This window comes from Onthophagus taurus, chromosome 1, assembly GCF_036711975.1.
Source record: "Onthophagus taurus isolate NC chromosome 1, IU_Otau_3.0, whole genome shotgun sequence".
In the NCBI taxonomy this organism is placed as follows: Eukaryota; Metazoa; Arthropoda; class Insecta; order Coleoptera; family Scarabaeidae; genus Onthophagus; species Onthophagus taurus.
The window spans coordinates 11,128,066-11,145,602 of NC_091966.1; the positions used below are offsets into that span (position 1 = coordinate 11,128,066).

General features: G+C 30.4%; 5 protein-coding genes across 5 annotated transcripts; 3 read left to right on the forward strand and 2 right to left on the reverse strand.

Moving 5' to 3' along the window:
• Positions 1 to 559: 559 nt before the first annotated feature.
• LOC111420482 (15-hydroxyprostaglandin dehydrogenase [NAD(+)]-like) lies at positions 560 to 1,704 on the reverse strand. The gene is made up of 4 exons (XM_023053482.2): positions 1,479 to 1,704; positions 1,176 to 1,409; positions 787 to 1,121; positions 560 to 736 (listed from the first exon to the last, which is right to left on the reverse strand). The coding sequence occupies exons 1-4, from the start codon at positions 1,569 to 1,571 to the stop codon at positions 607 to 609; spliced, it is 792 nt and encodes a 263-aa protein (XP_022909250.2). The 5' UTR covers positions 1,572 to 1,704; the 3' UTR covers positions 560 to 606.
• A 40-nt stretch (positions 1,705 to 1,744) lies between these two features.
• Positions 1,745 to 10,789, reverse strand: LOC111420491 (uncharacterized). Its single transcript, XM_023053493.2, has 8 exons — positions 10,530 to 10,789; positions 10,233 to 10,466; positions 9,833 to 10,170; positions 9,617 to 9,752; positions 2,705 to 2,812; positions 2,413 to 2,646; positions 2,018 to 2,358; positions 1,745 to 1,959 (listed from the first exon to the last, which is right to left on the reverse strand). The coding sequence occupies exons 1-8, from the start codon at positions 10,620 to 10,622 to the stop codon at positions 1,830 to 1,832; spliced, it is 1,614 nt and encodes a 537-aa protein (XP_022909261.2). The 5' UTR covers positions 10,623 to 10,789; the 3' UTR covers positions 1,745 to 1,829.
• Positions 6,412 to 7,655, forward strand: LOC111420478 (15-hydroxyprostaglandin dehydrogenase [NAD(+)]-like). The gene is made up of 4 exons (XM_023053480.2): positions 6,412 to 6,642; positions 6,701 to 6,934; positions 6,988 to 7,319; positions 7,402 to 7,655. The coding sequence occupies exons 1-4, from the start codon at positions 6,550 to 6,552 to the stop codon at positions 7,568 to 7,570; spliced, it is 828 nt and encodes a 275-aa protein (XP_022909248.2). The 5' UTR covers positions 6,412 to 6,549; the 3' UTR covers positions 7,571 to 7,655.
• A 2,540-nt stretch (positions 10,790 to 13,329) lies between the features above and the next one.
• On the forward strand, positions 13,330 to 14,509 carry LOC139430211 (15-hydroxyprostaglandin dehydrogenase [NAD(+)]-like). Its single transcript, XM_071196875.1, has 4 exons — positions 13,330 to 13,516; positions 13,567 to 13,800; positions 13,853 to 14,190; positions 14,297 to 14,509. Exons 1-4 carry the CDS (start codon positions 13,424 to 13,426, stop codon positions 14,433 to 14,435), a joined length of 804 nt encoding a protein of 267 aa, XP_071052976.1. The 5' UTR covers positions 13,330 to 13,423; the 3' UTR covers positions 14,436 to 14,509.
• A 75-nt stretch (positions 14,510 to 14,584) lies between these two features.
• Positions 14,585 to 15,774, forward strand: LOC111420492 (15-hydroxyprostaglandin dehydrogenase [NAD(+)]-like). Its single transcript, XM_023053494.2, has 5 exons — positions 14,585 to 14,794; positions 14,869 to 14,995; positions 15,049 to 15,155; positions 15,207 to 15,547; positions 15,601 to 15,774. The coding sequence occupies exons 1-5, from the start codon at positions 14,585 to 14,587 to the stop codon at positions 15,755 to 15,757; spliced, it is 942 nt and encodes a 313-aa protein (XP_022909262.2). The 3' UTR covers positions 15,758 to 15,774.
• Positions 15,775 to 17,537: the final 1,763 nt, after the last annotated feature.

Consider the following 17,537-nt stretch of genomic DNA (forward strand, 5'->3'; position numbering starts at 1 on the left):
TGATATCATCAGTGTGTGCCAAAACGTGATAAGTACACTCAGTAGATTACAAATCGTTTTTGAATAAAGTAAACAGAAGTGAACTTTGGTTAGCCCCTTATGCATACGTAAGGTCATACCATAACCTATTTCATCGAAGAAAAATCATTGCAGAGGACGTATATAATTACAGCGAATCACCAAGCCATAAACCAAAGTAAAACAGCAACTTAATAAGCATAATGTCATGATACATTTTATAAAATGCCCTTGCAATACGGCATAAATGGCATCATATTAATTCCTGCTATCAACATAAACCTCATAAACCCATATTGCAGGGGAGATATCAACAAACCAACCGATCGAAATATCCGACCATATAGATATATATGATACATGTTCAAAATCCTTACTGATGTTGGAGAAACAATCGCGCAATATTTGTTTATATCATTTCTTTCTCTTCCTCAAAACAAGAATGATGGGTGCACGTTTCAATAGTCTCAAAGCTTACTAATGACAATAATACAATAACATAAATTGACTTGAATCCGGAAAATTAAAAAAAAATCTAAAATGTTTAGACAAAAAGATTTTTATTACATATCATTGATTTTATTTTTATCATTTTTTTAAAAGGCCTTCCTTATCCGGAATAATAACCTCATACTTTTCGTTATTTTCTAAATTCCAAATTGTTCCATTTTTTGCATCACCAATTAATTTAACAACATTTTCAGCTACAAATGGCGCTCTAAAAAAAATCATTATATATAATTTAAAAACATTTAAACCAAGTCTTACTCTTGCATTCCTTTCATTACAGCCATATAACCTTTCATAGCATCTGAATACTTTTCAACTGAATTATTTGGTGTTTTATCAAATAAATCTTGTAATAAAGCTGTTGCGGTTGGTCCAGGGCAAATCGTAAGTATTTTAATATTTTCGTTATTTAATTGTGATAAAGATCTACTCAATCCTATTATTGCGTGTTTAGTAGCGGTATAAATTGGTAATCCTCCGAATGGTTCTATACCGAAAATTGATGAGACATTAACAATTACTCCCTCTGATGATGATTTATATTTTGGAATGTATTCATCCATTGCTAATAAACAACCATGTATCGTACCTTTCTACAAAATAATAATTATTTTAGTGTATTATAATTAAACGATTTATGTGTTTACAATGTTAATATCAATTTCTTTTTCCCAAATCGCATCATTCATTATTCCAGCATTATTTATCAGTATATCAAAACTTTTAAAAGTTTCCACAGTTTTCTTCATTCCATTTTCGAGTTCATTTTTGTTAGTAACATCGACTTGAACAAAAATAACCTTATTATCTCCATATTCTTTAGATAATTCCTCAACAACTTTCTCTCCACGTTTTGGATCTAAATCAGCGATTGTGACACCCTAATATGTATATAAAATAAAGATAATTAATTATAACAAATTAAATATTCTTCATTAATATTTCCTTACCTTTGCAGAGTTTTTTAATAACTCTTTTACATAACATAATCCAATTCCATTTGCACCCCCTGTTACAAACGCCACTTTATCTTTCACAAACATTTTAATACAATTGAATCTAATTGTAAATGTGTTCTAACTGAATTTGATTTTAAATTTGCAAGTAATGAAAGTTAAGGTCGAGATATTCTGCTACGATTAGTTGTTAAATAAAATTGTAGTAACAAAATCAACAGTGTTATCACTCTTTCTCTTATCTGACATAAATAACGAAGTTATCACATTCTAAAATATAATTTTGCTTTATTCAAACATTGATTAAAGGACATAAATTATTATGTTTTATAAATTTATTATAAATTATTTTTTTAAGAGATCTTCTTTATCCGGAATAATAACTTCAAACACTTTGTTTTCCTCAATATTCCAAATTGTTCCAGTTTTTGCTACTTCCATCAAACGTATTACATTTTCAGCTACAAATGATGGCCTAAAAATTATTATAGTTAATTGATCAAAATTTTACCACATAAATTTATTTTATTTACTCTTGAAATCCTTTCATTACTTTTCTATAATGATCAATAGCATGAACATATTTCTCCAAGGAATTGTTTGGCGTTTTAAAAATTAAATCTTTTAATAAAGCCGTTGTAGTTGGACCAGGACAAATTGTAATTATTTTTATATTCTCTTTATCTAAAGGTGGTTGTGTCAACGATCTGCTCAATCCTATTACTGCATGTTTAGTTGCTGTATATATAGGTAACCCTCCGAAAGGTTCTATACCAAAAATTGATGAGATATTAATGATTACTCCTTCTGAGGATGTTTTATATTTTGGAATGAATTCATCCATTGCTAATAAACAACCATATATGGTTCCTTTCTATAAGAAATTAAATATATTTTACTTTAATAAAGAAAAATATTTTATATTTACGATGTTAATATCAATTTGTTTTTCCCAAATCGCATCATTCATTACTCCAGCGTTATTTATCATTATATCAAAATTTTTGAAAATTTCCACTGTTTTTTTCATTCCATCTTCAACTTCTTTTTTATTAGTAACATCTAATTTAACAAAAATGACCCTATTATTCCCATATTCTTTAGATAATTCATCAACAACTTCCTCTCCTCGTTTTGGATCTAAATCACCTATTGTAACACCCTAAAATTTACAAAGAAGAAATCAAATACAATAAATTAACTAAATCCTTTAAAATTACCTTTGCAGAGTTTTTTAATAACTCTTTTACATAACATAAACCAATTCCATTCGCGCCACCAGTCACCATAGCCACTTTACCTTTAACATACATTTTCACTAAAGTATTGTTGTGTTAAGGAAAATTAATGTTTATAAAGTGTATTTTAATTAAATTTTGCTATCCTTAAATAGGTTTAAAGTTGCAAGTAATGAAGGTTAAACTAAAGTCATTTTATTACGATTAGTTGTTAAATATAAACGAACTAGTAAAGTCGACACTCTTATATACACAACATATCAGATAAGGAAAAAATGCTTTTATCTGTGTATAATAACATAGTTAACTAACATGTTAGATTTATGTTTACATAAATTATTGCAAATTATTATTATCTTTTCAAGAGTTTCAAAAACTTTGCTTTCCTCTATACTCCAAATTGTTCCAGATTTTGCTACGTATCACTTTTCAGCTACAAATGAGTCTCTACATATATTTTTATAGAATAAGTACATAAATTTAAGTTTAAAATTAAGTTTCATTAAGTCACTTAAGTTTTCTTTATCTAAAGGTGGTTGTGTTAAAAATATAAAAATCTACTCAATCGTATTATTGCGTGTTTAGTTGCTAGATTCTACACCAAGAAGTGATGACATATTAATAATTACTGCTTCTGAAGATGATTTATATTTTGGAATGAATTCATCCATAAAATAAACAACATACACGGTACCTTTTTATAAAAATAATTTTATAACACCTTAATAAAACAAATTTTTGTTTTTATTTACAATGTTAATATCAATTTTATTTTCCCAAATAAAATCATTCATTATTCCTGCGTTATTTATCATTATGTCGAAATTCTTGAAAGTTTCCACTGTTTTTTTCATTCCATCTAACAAAAAAAATTATTCGTTGAAGTTTATATAAAGTGGTATTTACCTTCGAGTTCCTTTTTATTTGTAACATCAACCTTAACAGAAATAACTTTATTCATTCCATATTCCTTAGATAATTCTCTTACAACCTCTTCTCCGCGTTTTGTTCCAAATCAGCAATCCTAGAAATTAGCAATCTAAATAAATTAAATTGGTAACGTTTTTATACTTGTAATTTTATTATACCATGAATATATTTTTGTTCATTTACTAAACTTAGTTTCTGTGTCGTCAATAATTATAATTATGAATAATTAACTTATGAAGTTAAATACGTTATCGATAAACCTATAAATAAGATATCTTATAAAGTTTTTGAAAAGTAAACTATTGAAAGATATGACAAAAAAGGAAGAATATGATAATAAAAGATACGTTAGAACGTTTCAACATTTTCTCATGTTGCGTTTTCAACGATTATGTAGCAAAATCTCTAGCTTCCAGATTTTTTTTGTGAAAAAACATAAATAGTAGTGGTTATTTACCGATACAAGAATCTCCTCCTGTAACCCCAAGATCAAAGTGACACATCGTAAACATTAGGCAGCAAATAGAAGTGAAGATTAACTTGTATGCATTGATTCTAACATGACCTTGACTTTGAAACCTTAAAATCATTCCAGGTCAAGATCATACCACATAACATCCACCTTAAGATTCCAGAAGATGGATCGTCCATCGGTAAATAGAAGTTAAGATCTCACATCAGTTGTAGTAAATGATCTTCAAATCAAGGATTTTACCTGCGTATTAGAATATATAGAATATATATTATTATGAGAATATTGCTTTGCATTTCTGGTTACAAAAGTATTATCAGATAAAATAACTCTTACCACCAGGCTCTATCGGCATATCTTTCAATAATAACAACGACTTCACACCTTTTGCTGGATATCTGGTTATTATTCAGGTTACCAAACCCGGGTATTAATGAATATCACTATGAAGTAGAATGCTATGTTCTTTATATCCCTTATTAGAAAAGTTATGATACGATATGTGCAAAGACAGGTAGAACAGCTAGAAGACTGATGCACTGCAAGTTTCACGTAGATTTAGATTTCTGTAATCCACAGTGTCTGGCTGGAGAATGACAAGCCTCAAATTCTCTTTTGGCCGGTTCTGGAGCTATGCAGACTGCTTCCGGTTTGAGTGACGCAAAGTTTCCTAAACAAAGAAACCTACTGTCACATCACATTTATCGCAAAAATCACGATGTGAGGTGGATTAAAACGACTACAATATTATTTTGAACGTTGCTGCCACATTTTTTCGTTTTATGTGCACATGATTGTAGCCCTTATTCGCGATATGACTTTTAATCCTTATGGTTATGAAGTTTAGGCTCTTCAAGTGGTTTTGAATTCAATTGCCTTTATTAGAACCGTTTATTGTAGTAGTCGCAAAGTTTATTGGAACGTGAATTAAATACCAGCATCAACTCAACATCAACTCAATGATCAAACTCAGCACCCAATAAGCAGAACAGTTTCGAATCCCATGACTTATCATAGCCAGCATATTTTCTATCGCCATTAAGGATGTCCATCATATGACTTCTACTATCACCATCCCATTATTGCATTTCATGTAATAGCCAAGCCGTAGACTCGTAATTTATCACCAAGCACCAAATAATAAGTCATTGGAGCTGACATTGATTTAATTATACTTCATTCGATCCACATTGTAGTCTTAGGTTGTCGTCTAAACTGCGTTCTAGTATTAACTGGTTAGAGTTTATAATATTTACATCAGAATAACAGATTTCTAGTACTAGGTATTGAGTTCTGTAATTTTATTTCTGATGCTAAAATTGATTTACTGCTTACAATATCCGCCCAAACATTTATTTATAGTTTTTATAACATCATGGGTGTCTCTCCATATTAGCGTACCTGCTCAATCCTCTATTCTTAAGGTGTATATACCGTGTGTGTGTGATCGTGAAAGTATTGATTAGGAAATCAGACATGTTGAAGAAAATGTTGTGTCCAAAGATTATGATTTTACATATTTAGCAACCTTTATCTGACTCGCTTCTGTTGTATAAACACAAAGTTCAGCACATTTCAGTGAAAGCTATTCGAACATTTATGTATTCCACATTAGACAACGTTCAAATTCTGAATCCCACGCTTGTTAGCGATCATCAAAGGATTCGTTAAGTTGTCCCGAGTCACTTGTTGCAACGAACTTGCTGGTAATGATGAAAAAATACACTTGACCCCCTAAAGCTATGCCATTGAAGCTTAAAACGAATGAAACTTTAAAATATGGATATCGTCTGTGTTCAAATCTATATTTATTTCGATTATTACAATGTCCCTCACACAGAACGTCCCGCTTTTTAGAAATTTTCACCGAACTATAATAAACTTTTGTTTTCAGCATTTCTATGTCAATTACTGTTACTGTGGTGCAACTTTATTTTACATTATTTTAATAAATATATTTAATCCAAGGAGATCGATTGTATTTAATAAACCTGTAAATAACAGATTGTAGTAAATTTTACACTTTGCAAAAATATGGTCTTATCTTAGCTCTGCTTTTCTATAAATAAAAAAGATCAAAATCTTGCGATTATTTAAAACCGTATATTTTTCCATTCAATTTAAGAATTAATATAATTGTTGCCTTACAATTTATCATAATTTTTAACGTCTACTTAATTTATTATTTAGGTATAGCAATAACGACTTTATAAAATTTTACATTAATCAATCGTTTTGTGTTCTACGTCGCTTCCTTAAAGTTCAATTACGAAAGTGTCACCCACCATATTTAAATAAAAAAGAATCTCTTTGAAAGATAACAGCAAAAGAGTCGTCCTTGAAGTGATAAAACAAAACTGATTGTAATTTAATATAACTACACAGTTTACGACTTTCAGTATATGTTTGAACTGTAGTTAACAGAATGTCTATCGAAAATAAGGTTGCTCTTATCACCGGAGGTGCTTCTGGAATTGGATTAGAAATTACAAAAGCATTATTGAAGCATAATGCAAAAGTAACGTTTTTATACAATTTGAAAGATATTGAAAGTTATCAACGGTACAAGTTTTTAGGGTGTGGTTATTGCTGATATCAACGATAAAAGTGGGGAAGCAATTACTAAACAATTAAATGAAGAATTCGGATTGGGAAAAATAATTTTTGTGAAAACAAACGTTGCCGATAAAGATCAATTTGAAAATGCAATGAAAAAAACTGTTGATTTTTTTAAACAGTTTGATATTTTAGTAAATAATGCTGGAATATTCAATGATAACTTATACGAAAAGGAAATTTCAATTAACTTGGTTAAGATTGTATAATTATGTAAATAATAAATGAATTTATAAGTATTTTTTAGATTGGAGTAATCCATGGGTGTCGATTAGCAATGGATACATACTTAAAAAAGTATAAATCCTCTCCAGAAGGATTAATTATTAACATTGCGTCAATACTTGGTTTGGAACATTCAGAAATGACACCCATTTACACAGCAACTAAACATGCTATAGTTGGTTTGAGCAAATCCCTTGCAACACCAATGCATTACGAAGCGACAAAAATTAAGATAATAACAATATGTCCAGGATATACGAACACATCTATGATGATAACAACGGATGATCTCTTTTTTAATACCCGATGTTGTAGTGTTGGACGCACGTTTAGTCAAAACCTCGTCGTACAAACGTAAGAATGATACGAATCAGTTACATAAAACTTTTAGGTAATTCCCTAATTTAGTTTTTAACATTAACATTAATTGTTGTAGTGTAGATAATATGGGTAAAGTAATAGCTCCAATTATCAACGAAAGTGAAAATGGATCTATTTGGATTGTTGATGGTGATAATGTTTCATCAGTTTATATACCGGAAATTAAGGAATTAAAGAAAATGAAAGTATTTTGCAATGAAATTGGTGGATTCAAAAATAACTGATATCGATATTCTTTAAAATATTATATAATTGTGTTTAAATAACAAAGCTGTAAGTTTTGTGATTAAAAGATTATTTTAAATTTAATTAATATGTTTAAATTTTATTTTGTCTAAGTATTGACTTTTTTACAAGGGATGTGTGATTTTAAAACATTAGTAGACACAAATCGTATCAGCCTGAAATAATGCCAAATCCATAATTTATTGCTGGAACTTATTTGTTTCCCGGAGATATTTTGAATATAATTGTTGAAAATACAAACAGAAGTACAACTCAAATGAAGGAAAAGTGTCTGTTCTGTTCCTATAGCTCTTTAGATGTAGATGTCCAACATTCTCTTCAGCGTTTTGGCGACCTGCCTTGATTTCGTTTTCCAACAGGGTTATTTGTTTTGGGAATTTTTGCAAGTATACCTTCGTCCATTCTGTCAATGTGTCTTTAATATGTTACTTTATTGTCGTAAGTCATTGGTGTTTTCCATTGTACATCCACGCTGTCTTCTATGTTGATTCGGTTCTGCTTTATTTTTTCTGTTAATCAATTTTCATATAACTGTTTCAGCTTTCATCTTCCACTCTTGTCTTCAGAGACTCAATATTGAGTTTGTGTATATATTGTGGTTTTGGTTTTGATGTACGGGGATGTTTATTTTTATTTTGCAAAGTATCAATTTATGATTATGAGTATCATCTATGCTTGTGATGATATAATTTGACACACATTGTTGCTCCCTTGTATTTTACCACGGAATAAACAAAATAAGAATATTTTGTTTGTCGCGGAGAACATTTTTAGCAAATCTCCATTGTCATTACCAGTGTCTTAGTCAATCTTTGGGTTGTATATTTTACGCTGCATTCTCAATTCTGTCGTTTTATTACAATTTTATCATGTGTTCTGATCTTGTCGACGACTTTTTCTGCTTATAAAACTGCTTCGTCTTTACTTAGGTCTGGTGGAGTCATCACAAGTGATGAGGAATGCTGCCAATTATTATAACTTCTTGGAGGTTTTTATTCTCATTGATTTGAATGGAATTAAGACATAGAATACCCAAACTTGCCTCAAAAAGTCATTTTTTTTTCTGCGAAAGCTCGTTATCTAGAATCTAATATCAGTAATTTTCCTCCCAAACTTTTGCAAGTGTCAGAATCTTGCTATCAGGGTTCGATAAGGTTTCCAAAAGTTAACATACTTTTTCCAAAAGGAAATTTAGCGCCGAACTTTACGAAATTGGATTCAATTCTTTTCTATAATTTATCCATACCTATAACTAAGATGCATTATCTTCTTTTTAGACCTCTCTTTTGTTGTTCTCGGCTTTATACTCATTAAAAAGGATATGAGACGGTCAAATATCTGAATTTCTTTCCACCTTCCTAGAATTTGATTTGTCGGATTCCAAAGTTCTGCAGATAGTTCATATTGCTCCATGAAAAGCATCTTATTTGTCATCACGGGAACCAACACTATTTCCATTAATTTTATTTTCACTAGTTACTTTTTCACCGACGCATAACATATATTTTTCCATTGTATTAATTGACAAGTTTTATTATTGTTGGTGTATCTTTACATATCTTAATAGAGTATTTCGAGCTATATAGATAACGTCATTAACAGAATGTTTATGTACTTTTAGACTTCAATTATTAATTAATTAGTACGATTACTTTGCACTAATCAACAAGTACCCAGTAATTAGCAGATCTAATTAAATTGTATTTTCAAATATTGTAATAAAATGGTTATTTCATTACGTAATAATTGGATCAATAACTAATACAAATAATTTATCAGGAAACGATATTTTTACTTTTTATCTTTTATTACTAAGTATCTATATAACATAAATAATATACATTTTTATTGCTATAAATTTTTTGATAAAGTAAAAATTATTTTATAAACAAAATTAAGTGATCAATTTAAATGATATAACCACTTAATACGAATGAAAAACGAATTAAAACAATTCAAATTACTACACCTAAATACATTTACTCTTTAGATTCTAAATGACGAGTCTAAATGATTTCTTCTCAAATCGTTTTAATTTTCTTTAATTCTTGAATTGGTGGAATAAAAACTGATGCAACATTATCGCCATCAACAACCCAAATAGATCCATTTTCACCTTCAGTGATAATCGAAATCAATGCTTTACCTACATCATCCACACTAAAAGAAGTCAAAAATAAAACAACTAACTTAATCGGTGAAGTTTCTCTTTCGAATTTTGTAGAATTTTCTTTCTTTACCTTTGTAATTTTAATGAAGGCTGATCAATATATGCACGTAAAGCCTTATAACATCGATCATTAAAAAAATGTTCTTCTGGTAACGTTAAAATTGGGGTATTCGTAAATCCGGGACATATTGTAATTATTTTAACTTTTGTTGTTTCATAATGGAGTTGTGTTGAAAGTGATTTGGACAAACCAATGACTGCATGTTTAGTTGCGGTGTAAACTGGTAATGCTGGAGAACTTTGTAACCCCAGAACGGATGCAATGTTAATAATGATGCCTTCGGAAGAGGATTTATAGTCTTTTAAATATGTATCCATAGCTAATCGACAACCATGAATTACACCGATCTAAAAAATATTAATTAATAATTGTATTATCAACGTGTTTATTCTTAATTATAAATATTAACCAAATTAATTGAAATTTCCTTTTCGTATAAATTATCATGAAATATACCAGCGTTATTTACTAAAATATCAAAATGTTTAAAAGTTTCAACCGTCTTTTTCATTGCATTCTCAAATTGATCTTTATCAGCAACATTTGTTTTAATAAACATAACTTTTCCCTTTCCAAATTCTTCATTTAATTGTCTGGAAAGTTCTTCGCCTGTTTTGTCGTTTATGTCAGCAATGACCACACCCTATAGAATCAAAATTTAATTCAAAAATCTTTTAAATACCATAGTTTATTGTATTTTACTTACTTTAGCATTATTCTTTAATAACGCTTTTGTAATCCCTAATCCAATCCCTGAAGCACCCCCGGTTACAAGAACAACTTTCTTTTCGACAGACATTCTGTTAGCAACACATCAACTTGGTAACGTAAATCGTAATGTACACCAAGTTATAATCGGGCTTATTTTATCGCGTACTCAATTAATCATAAATCAGCTATGGAGACATTTGTTTATTAAAAAAATGAGACAAGACACTTATGTGAGATAAAATTACATAACATTATAAATGAAGGTTATTTAACCATTGCGAATTTTAAAATGCAATCGTTTAAATAATGTACAATTTCGGTTAATAGTGACTAAAATCCATGAAAATGCATTTAAAAAAAGGATAGTTACAAATTGGGGTAGGAAGTGTAAGTTCCCTAATAATAATTAAATAATTATCTAGGTCTATGGTTACTTCACTATACCTATTTGGTTCAACAAGGTCATCGTGCAGTTCTTGATTGGTTACATAACGATAAGCATTGGTAATCTAAGAAATTTCTCTATTTATTTAATTAGTCTAAGAAATGCGTTGTTTTAACTACGTTGGATTAATTCATAGGATGGCTTAGAACTGATAAACTAGCCTCTTTAATCACAGATTAAATTGGGAGCATCTACCAACTAAGTATGTTTGTCTACTTTTGAGTCTAACCTGCGAAACTTTGTGTCTAACATGATGCCTCCAGTTTAATATGCTATCAAGGTAAAGGCCGATATATTTTGTTGATTCTGCTTCAGGGTCATCCTGAAGTCAAAATTGATGTAGACCAATTTCTAGCTGTTAACCTAATTTTTCTTCTCCCTAGTCCATCTATGAATTTTGTTACTGCTACTTGTTGTTTTTCCATAGCTTTCATTTGAGTTGAGACTTTTACCAAGTATTTAAAATCCGTAGAAGGTATTCTTGAAAAATTGTTCCGTCGCATCCGTCTTCTGGTCGCTTATTAAATAAGCTGGAATCCACCACCCCCGTGTTTTCTTGTCTACTTCCTCGTTGAGAATAACGGCTTTGGCACTACATGAAGTAGGATCGCCGCTGTTAGTTAACATGTGATGCCAAGATGGACAGAACGTGTTAGCTAATATTTGTGATGATACATATTTGTGATAATGCTTTGAGAATGCAAACCCAATCTGCCAAACAATTTTATTCTATGCAAAACCTTTATGAAGAACATGACACATAATATAAGTTTTGAACTTTTCCGCCAAACAGTTGTTGGGTTGAAAAAAGATTTGGCTGAGTCGGCTATTTATACCAAGTGTTCATCGATAAAAGGTAAAGGACAATGATCAATTTATTAATGAGTGAAACTCCGCAGAAATTATTTCTTGCTGTTTCTAATAAGTGAAAATAATAAAAACGTTTTCAAAATTACGTATCTACTCCTTCCATTCTTTAGACGTCCGGCGTCCTTGCAACTAACTGTTAATTGCAAGAACATAAGTTTATTACTTAAGACATGCACAAGACAAATTCAAACACAGAATCTCAAAAAACAACACTAAGCATCAGAGCCCTAAACGAATATACGTTAATAATCTTAGAAACCAGGAAATGAGGGAAAGCTTTGAATAAAAACTGGTGCCTACTGATACCCGTCAATTGAAGAACAAAAGAATAGCATTAGAAGAACAATAATAGAAGCAGCAAATGCAAAATCTAGGACAACAACCTGCAAAAAGAAAAATAAGTATCTGGTTTGACGTCTCCTGCAACCAAGCGATAGAATACAGGAATAAAATACATAGAAAATCATGACAGGAAAGAGCTGAGAAAGAAGCAGAGATTTTGAGAATGCACGAAGTAAAGCAAATAAGGCATACAGATAGAAAGAGAGAGAATTTGACAATCAATTATTACAAACAATGGAAAAGAATTTCAAAGAATACGATATAACAGAAACATATGACTATCTGCAAAACAAAGAAAGCCAAATACAACATGCAGAGCATAAAGAATACCTACATTTCATTTTTAATATATTCCTAGGTATTCCCTAAGAAGGAGAAAGGACAGAAGAAACAGATCAAGGCCAAATGAATAGTTCCAGAAATGGAGACACAAAAAACATCCATCGACAAAATTGAAAATGTTATCATTTCACTGTAAAACATCAACGCTCCAGTAGTAGACGAAACACCCCCAGAAGTGTAAAGGTAGTGAACAACTGCTGAAATGTATCTACACATCAATGCTAAATATATAGAAGATAGAAGATATATAGAGAGAAAAAAGAATACACAATAATAATAATTATATTATTATTATATATATATTTATATTTATTATTATTATTATAATAATAATAAATAATATAATTTTAGGCATAGGAATCTGACAGATGGGCATAACATATGCGGAGATGACTCCATCAACAGGGATAAACTATACTTTATACTGCACGAATTAGGAATCCCACTAAAACTAACAAGGCTAATAAAATCGACTATGAAATATACGAAGGCGGTCGTAGGGGTTGAAAACACTATTACTAAGGACATATCTTAAGGGCATATGGAAGATATCTGGACATATCCAGACAAAAGAACATGGAGACAAAAATTGAAGGACATCAAGGCTCAATATGGGCCGTAGAACCATTGAAGAAGAAGACATGTACAAAGAATAATAAAACGTAATATCGCTAAATTATTATGATATTTTGAGTAAAGTATTTAACACTGTTGTGTATTATGTTTTGACGCCCAATGCACTTTAATTTACCGTGTTCTAATTAATCATATTTATAAATAAATAGTGTCAAAGTGATAACATTTGAACGCATTGATAAAATAATGCTGTGTACAAGTTACAGATGGTGTAATAATACATTAAGTTCAACGCTTGAAGTGTAATTAACAAGATGTCTATAGAAAATAAAGTTGCTCTTGTAACCGGTGGTGCTTCTGGAATTGGACTAGAAATTACCAAAGCATTATTGAAAAATAATGCAAAAGTAACTTGGAAAGTCTATTTTAAATATTGAATTAATATTCCGTTGTTTAGGGTGTGGTTATTGCTGACGTCAATGATAAGCGAGGAGAGGAAATTACTAAACGATTAAATGAAGAGTTTGGAGCAGGAAAAATCGTTTTTGTTAAAACTAACGTCGCTGATAAAGACGAATTTGAGAACGCAATGAAGAAAACCGTTGAAACTTTTAAACACTTTGATATTTTAGTGAATAACGCTGGTATAATAAATGATAACTTATATGAAAAAGAAGTTTCAATTAATCTGGTTAATATTTAAAATTAGGAATAAAAATATAATTATTAATATTTTTTTTTAGATTGGTGTTATACACGGTTGCCGATTAGCAATGGACACATATTTAAAAAATTTTAAATCGTCTCCTGAAGGATTAATTATTAACATTGCATCCATTCTAGGTTTAGAAGGTTCTTCAACACTACCTTTTTATAGCGCAACAAAACATGCAGTGATTGGTTTAAGCAAATCCCTTTCAACGCAACTACATTATGAAACAACCAAGGTTAAAATAATTACAATATGTCCCGGATTTACGAATACACCACTTTTAACATTATCAGATGAACATTTATTAAATTATCAATGTTATAGTGCTTTATGCACATTTATTAAAGATCCCTCGCTAGTACTACAAAGGTAATGTTTGATATATTTTCATTAAAAACAAATTATTTTCTACAAACTTGAAGATAAAGTTGTCCATCACCTTAATGACAACTAATCAATTCTTATTTTGTTTTAGTGTGGCAAATATAAGTAAAGCCATCATCCCTATTATTAATGAAGGTGAAAATGGATCTTTTTGGGTTATCGATGGTGATAATGTCTCGTCGGTATATATTCCAGAAATAAAAGAATTAAAGAAACTTAAAATAAATTAAGAATAAATGTCTCGAATATTTTAATATTAATAATTGATGTCAATTATTGTCACAATAAATGTCATTATAATTGAGATGAATATAAATCCATTTTAAAGAATAATTTTTGTTTAAAAATAAGGGGAAAAAAATTATAGAAATTTATATAAATGGCTCTTCCATTGAGTACCTTATTATTAAAACAATATTCTCTCCTAAAACCTTTAATAATAACAACTAAACGTAAAAATTCTCAGGGTTGTAATCGTGTAATGACTCCACCAGATGATACTTTAGCCGATAAAGTTGCTCATATAACAGGAGCAGCTTCCGGTATTGGACTCGTTATTGCTCGAGAATTTCTAAAGCACGGAATAAAAGTTAATAATTATCAAAAATAATCTTATTTCAAGATCTGTAAATTGGAATTTTTAAACCTTTTAAATTTTTCCAGGGAGTAGCAATTTCTGATATAGACGGAGCCCAAGGTGGTGCTACATTATTACAATTACAAAAGGAATTTGGAGCAAATAGAGTGATTTTTACTCAAACTGATGTATCTTGCATGAGTGAATTTGATGGTAAATAAATTTTCTTCTCAATTATTATTAACAGTAATAAATATAATTTGTAGACGCTTTACAAGTCACAGTAGATAAATTTGAAGGTTTTGATATTCTCGTAAATAACGCTGGAATGTTAGATGATAAACAATGGGAAAGAACAATTCAAGTCAACTTGGTAACATTTTTATTAAGTAATTGAAATACTTCTAAATTTTTTAAAATTTAGGTCGGTGTTATTAACGGTTGTATTTTGGCAATGGAAAAATATATTCCAAAATATAAATGTGGCGATGAAGGAATCGTAATGAATATTGCATCTATAGCTGGATTACAAAAAATTCCAACCATACCAGTATACGTATCAACGAAACATGCTTTGATTGGTTTAGGAAAATGTCTTTCAGCTGATTTTCACTATGCAGAAACCAAATCTAAAATAATCACAATTTGTCCTGGTTATTATGCCACCCCATTAACATCAGATTATTTCCGTGGTAGAACATTGTATAAACGATCCGAACAAGTTATTTATGATACTATGTCAAAACCTGATTTTCCAATGCAAAAGTAAAGCAATTATATAAATAATATGAACCAAAAATTGATTAATGAATTTTTAGGGTTGATATTTTTGGTAAATCGATCGTTACTATTATAGAAAGAAGTAAAAATGGTTCTTTTTGGGTTATTGATAAAGATAATGTATCTGAAGTGTATTTACCAGTAATTAAAGATTTGAAGAAATTACAAAAAATTGATGTATGTGAGATGAATTAAAATGAAGAGAAAATTAAGTCTTTTATTAGTGAACAAAAACATGTTCAATATCTTTCTGTCGTATTAACATGAATGACAGAGAAGATTGCGTTTACCTGACAACGATGACATCGCTAAAACAACAGAAACTAATTCACCCTTTTTAAACTTTTTGTTTGGGGTTTGTTTCTGGTTGTATTTAGTATGCCTGTGCAGTACATCTTACTAATTACTTAAGAGTGTCCTATATCTAAATAATTGTTGTTCTAAATAGTCTAGACGTCGAAAACCATGTTTGTTGGACTACTTCCAATCGGATCATCTAATTATTTCTATTATTTCAAAATCACACCACCATTATTTATATTTATGTACTTGATGTTCTGCTGAAAGAGTAAACGTGCCATCCACCTTGATTCATCATTTGACAGCAACTTTCCAGAATGGTAAAGTTGTACCATCTTGTTATTGAGAAAATGTATAATCCGTTTTATTTTAAAGAAACTATTTGTGGAGACCTCAATCAGCGCATTTCTTGCAAAATGACAGTTTGGCATAAGGATTAAAAAACGACCAGTAAATTATATAGCAAAGCAGTGAAACTGTTTATTCTTCTTTCTTATGGCACGTTTATGGCACTACAGTAATTAATGAGCCCTGACCTCCCTTATCTTCTGCCTCCATTCCCCTCTGTCTGTTACTTCTTTTTGCCACATTTTCACCACCAGCAGCTCAAGTGCCTTCCCAGTGTTTTCGTAGCAGACCACCGGTCTTTTTTGCATGCACTTTAGCATCCTGCTTAAATGTCCTGCCCATAGCAGCGTTTGAAGTCTGATGAAGTGTGCCAGGAAGTTCTTTTCCGAGGAGTTGATATAATACGTTGTTATCTCCAACCTTCTACGTATTGTGTTGCACACGTTTTTATTACTATGTTTTCCCTGCCAATGTTCATCTGTGTTATTACATATTCTAATGCCAACTTGCACAAAGAGAGCGGCAATCCATCTTCCTATTTCAGTCCTCTTGATATGTTGAAAATCTCGGACTGTTAGTTTTCTATCCATACAATCGGCGTTGTATCACCCATACTCATTTTTATCAATCGTATCATGGTACTGTTAATTCGTCCAATATTTGATATTGTTTATTTCGATCTATAAAGTCATAAGCCTGTTTAACGGCAATGAATACGTTGTATACGTCGGTTTCGTATTCTCACGCTTTAGATATATTTTTTCGACTGTTGATATTTTACTTATAGTGGACTAATATAGTCTGATATTTACCAATAATTTCTTTAGCTGATTAAGATGTTTGTTGATACTATATGTCAATATTTGATGAGCAGTGCAGAGAAGATATTCCGCGATAACTTGTAAGCCTATGTTTGCTTCCTATTTTTGTACATCGGGTAGTTGATGTTCTTTTCCAATCGGTAGAGCTTGTTTCATTCTGCAATATCTTTGTTGTGAGTATGTGTAAATGTTCTTTTAAGTGATTGTAGTTTATATATTTCTGGAGGAATTTCATCAATGCTGCGCTTTATCATTTTTTTGAACATTTATTGCTTCTCTACCTTCTTATAATGTCGGGGGTACAGTATTTTCTTTCTCCTGGTTGACTGCCTTTATCGTGTAGTGTTTTGTTTCCCAGTTCTCTCCCCAATAATGTTTGAAAGTAATAGATTTCATTTCTTGGGGATTGCTGACATCCTCCTCTTGCTCTTCTGTAGGGCAGTGGACATTTATTAGTGTTATATTAAACAAACTAGAAGAAACTTTCTTCTTTTTTTCAATGAGTC

Excerpts from the sequence above, each read along its gene's own strand:
- LOC111420482 (XM_023053482.2), bottom strand. The coding sequence starts at position 1,571 with ATGTTTGTGAAAGATAAAGTGGCGTTTGTAACAGGGGGTGCAAATGGA. Across the intron at positions 1,122-1,175 it reads AAGAAATTGATATTAACATT|AAAGGTACGATACATGGTTG; the intron begins GTAAACACATAA and ends ATTATTTTGTAG. Across the intron at positions 737-786 it reads GTAATGAAAGGAATGCAAGA|AGCGCCATTTGTAGCTGAAA; the intron begins GTAAGACTTGGT and ends GATTTTTTTTAG.
- LOC111420478 (XM_023053480.2), top strand. The coding sequence starts at position 6,550 with ATGTCTATCGAAAATAAGGTTGCTCTTATCACCGGAGGTGCTTCTGGA. Across the intron at positions 6,935-6,987 it reads AGGAAATTTCAATTAACTTG|ATTGGAGTAATCCATGGGTG; the intron begins GTTAAGATTGTA and ends AGTATTTTTTAG. Across the intron at positions 7,320-7,401 it reads CAAAACCTCGTCGTACAAAC|TGTAGATAATATGGGTAAAG; the intron begins GTAAGAATGATA and ends TAATTGTTGTAG.
- LOC111420491 (XM_023053493.2), bottom strand. The coding sequence starts at position 10,622 with ATGTCTGTCGAAAAGAAAGTTGTTCTTGTAACCGGGGGTGCTTCAGGG. Across the intron at positions 10,467-10,529 it reads TATTAAAGAATAATGCTAAA|GGTGTGGTCATTGCTGACAT; the intron begins GTAAGTAAAATA and ends TTGATTCTATAG. Across the intron at positions 2,647-2,704 it reads TATTAAAAAACTCTGCAAAG|GGTGTTACAATAGGTGATTT; the intron begins GTAATTTTAAAG and ends TGTAAATTTTAG.
- LOC139430211 (XM_071196875.1), top strand. The coding sequence starts at position 13,424 with ATGTCTATAGAAAATAAAGTTGCTCTTGTAACCGGTGGTGCTTCTGGA. Across the intron at positions 13,801-13,852 it reads AAGAAGTTTCAATTAATCTG|ATTGGTGTTATACACGGTTG; the intron begins GTTAATATTTAA and ends ATTTTTTTTTAG. Across the intron at positions 14,191-14,296 it reads CCCTCGCTAGTACTACAAAG|TGTGGCAAATATAAGTAAAG; the intron begins GTAATGTTTGAT and ends ATTTTGTTTTAG.
- LOC111420492 (XM_023053494.2), top strand. The coding sequence starts at position 14,585 with ATGGCTCTTCCATTGAGTACCTTATTATTAAAACAATATTCTCTCCTA. Across the intron at positions 14,996-15,048 it reads TTGCATGAGTGAATTTGATG|ACGCTTTACAAGTCACAGTA; the intron begins GTAAATAAATTT and ends TATAATTTGTAG. Across the intron at positions 15,156-15,206 it reads GAACAATTCAAGTCAACTTG|GTCGGTGTTATTAACGGTTG; the intron begins GTAACATTTTTA and ends TTTAAAATTTAG.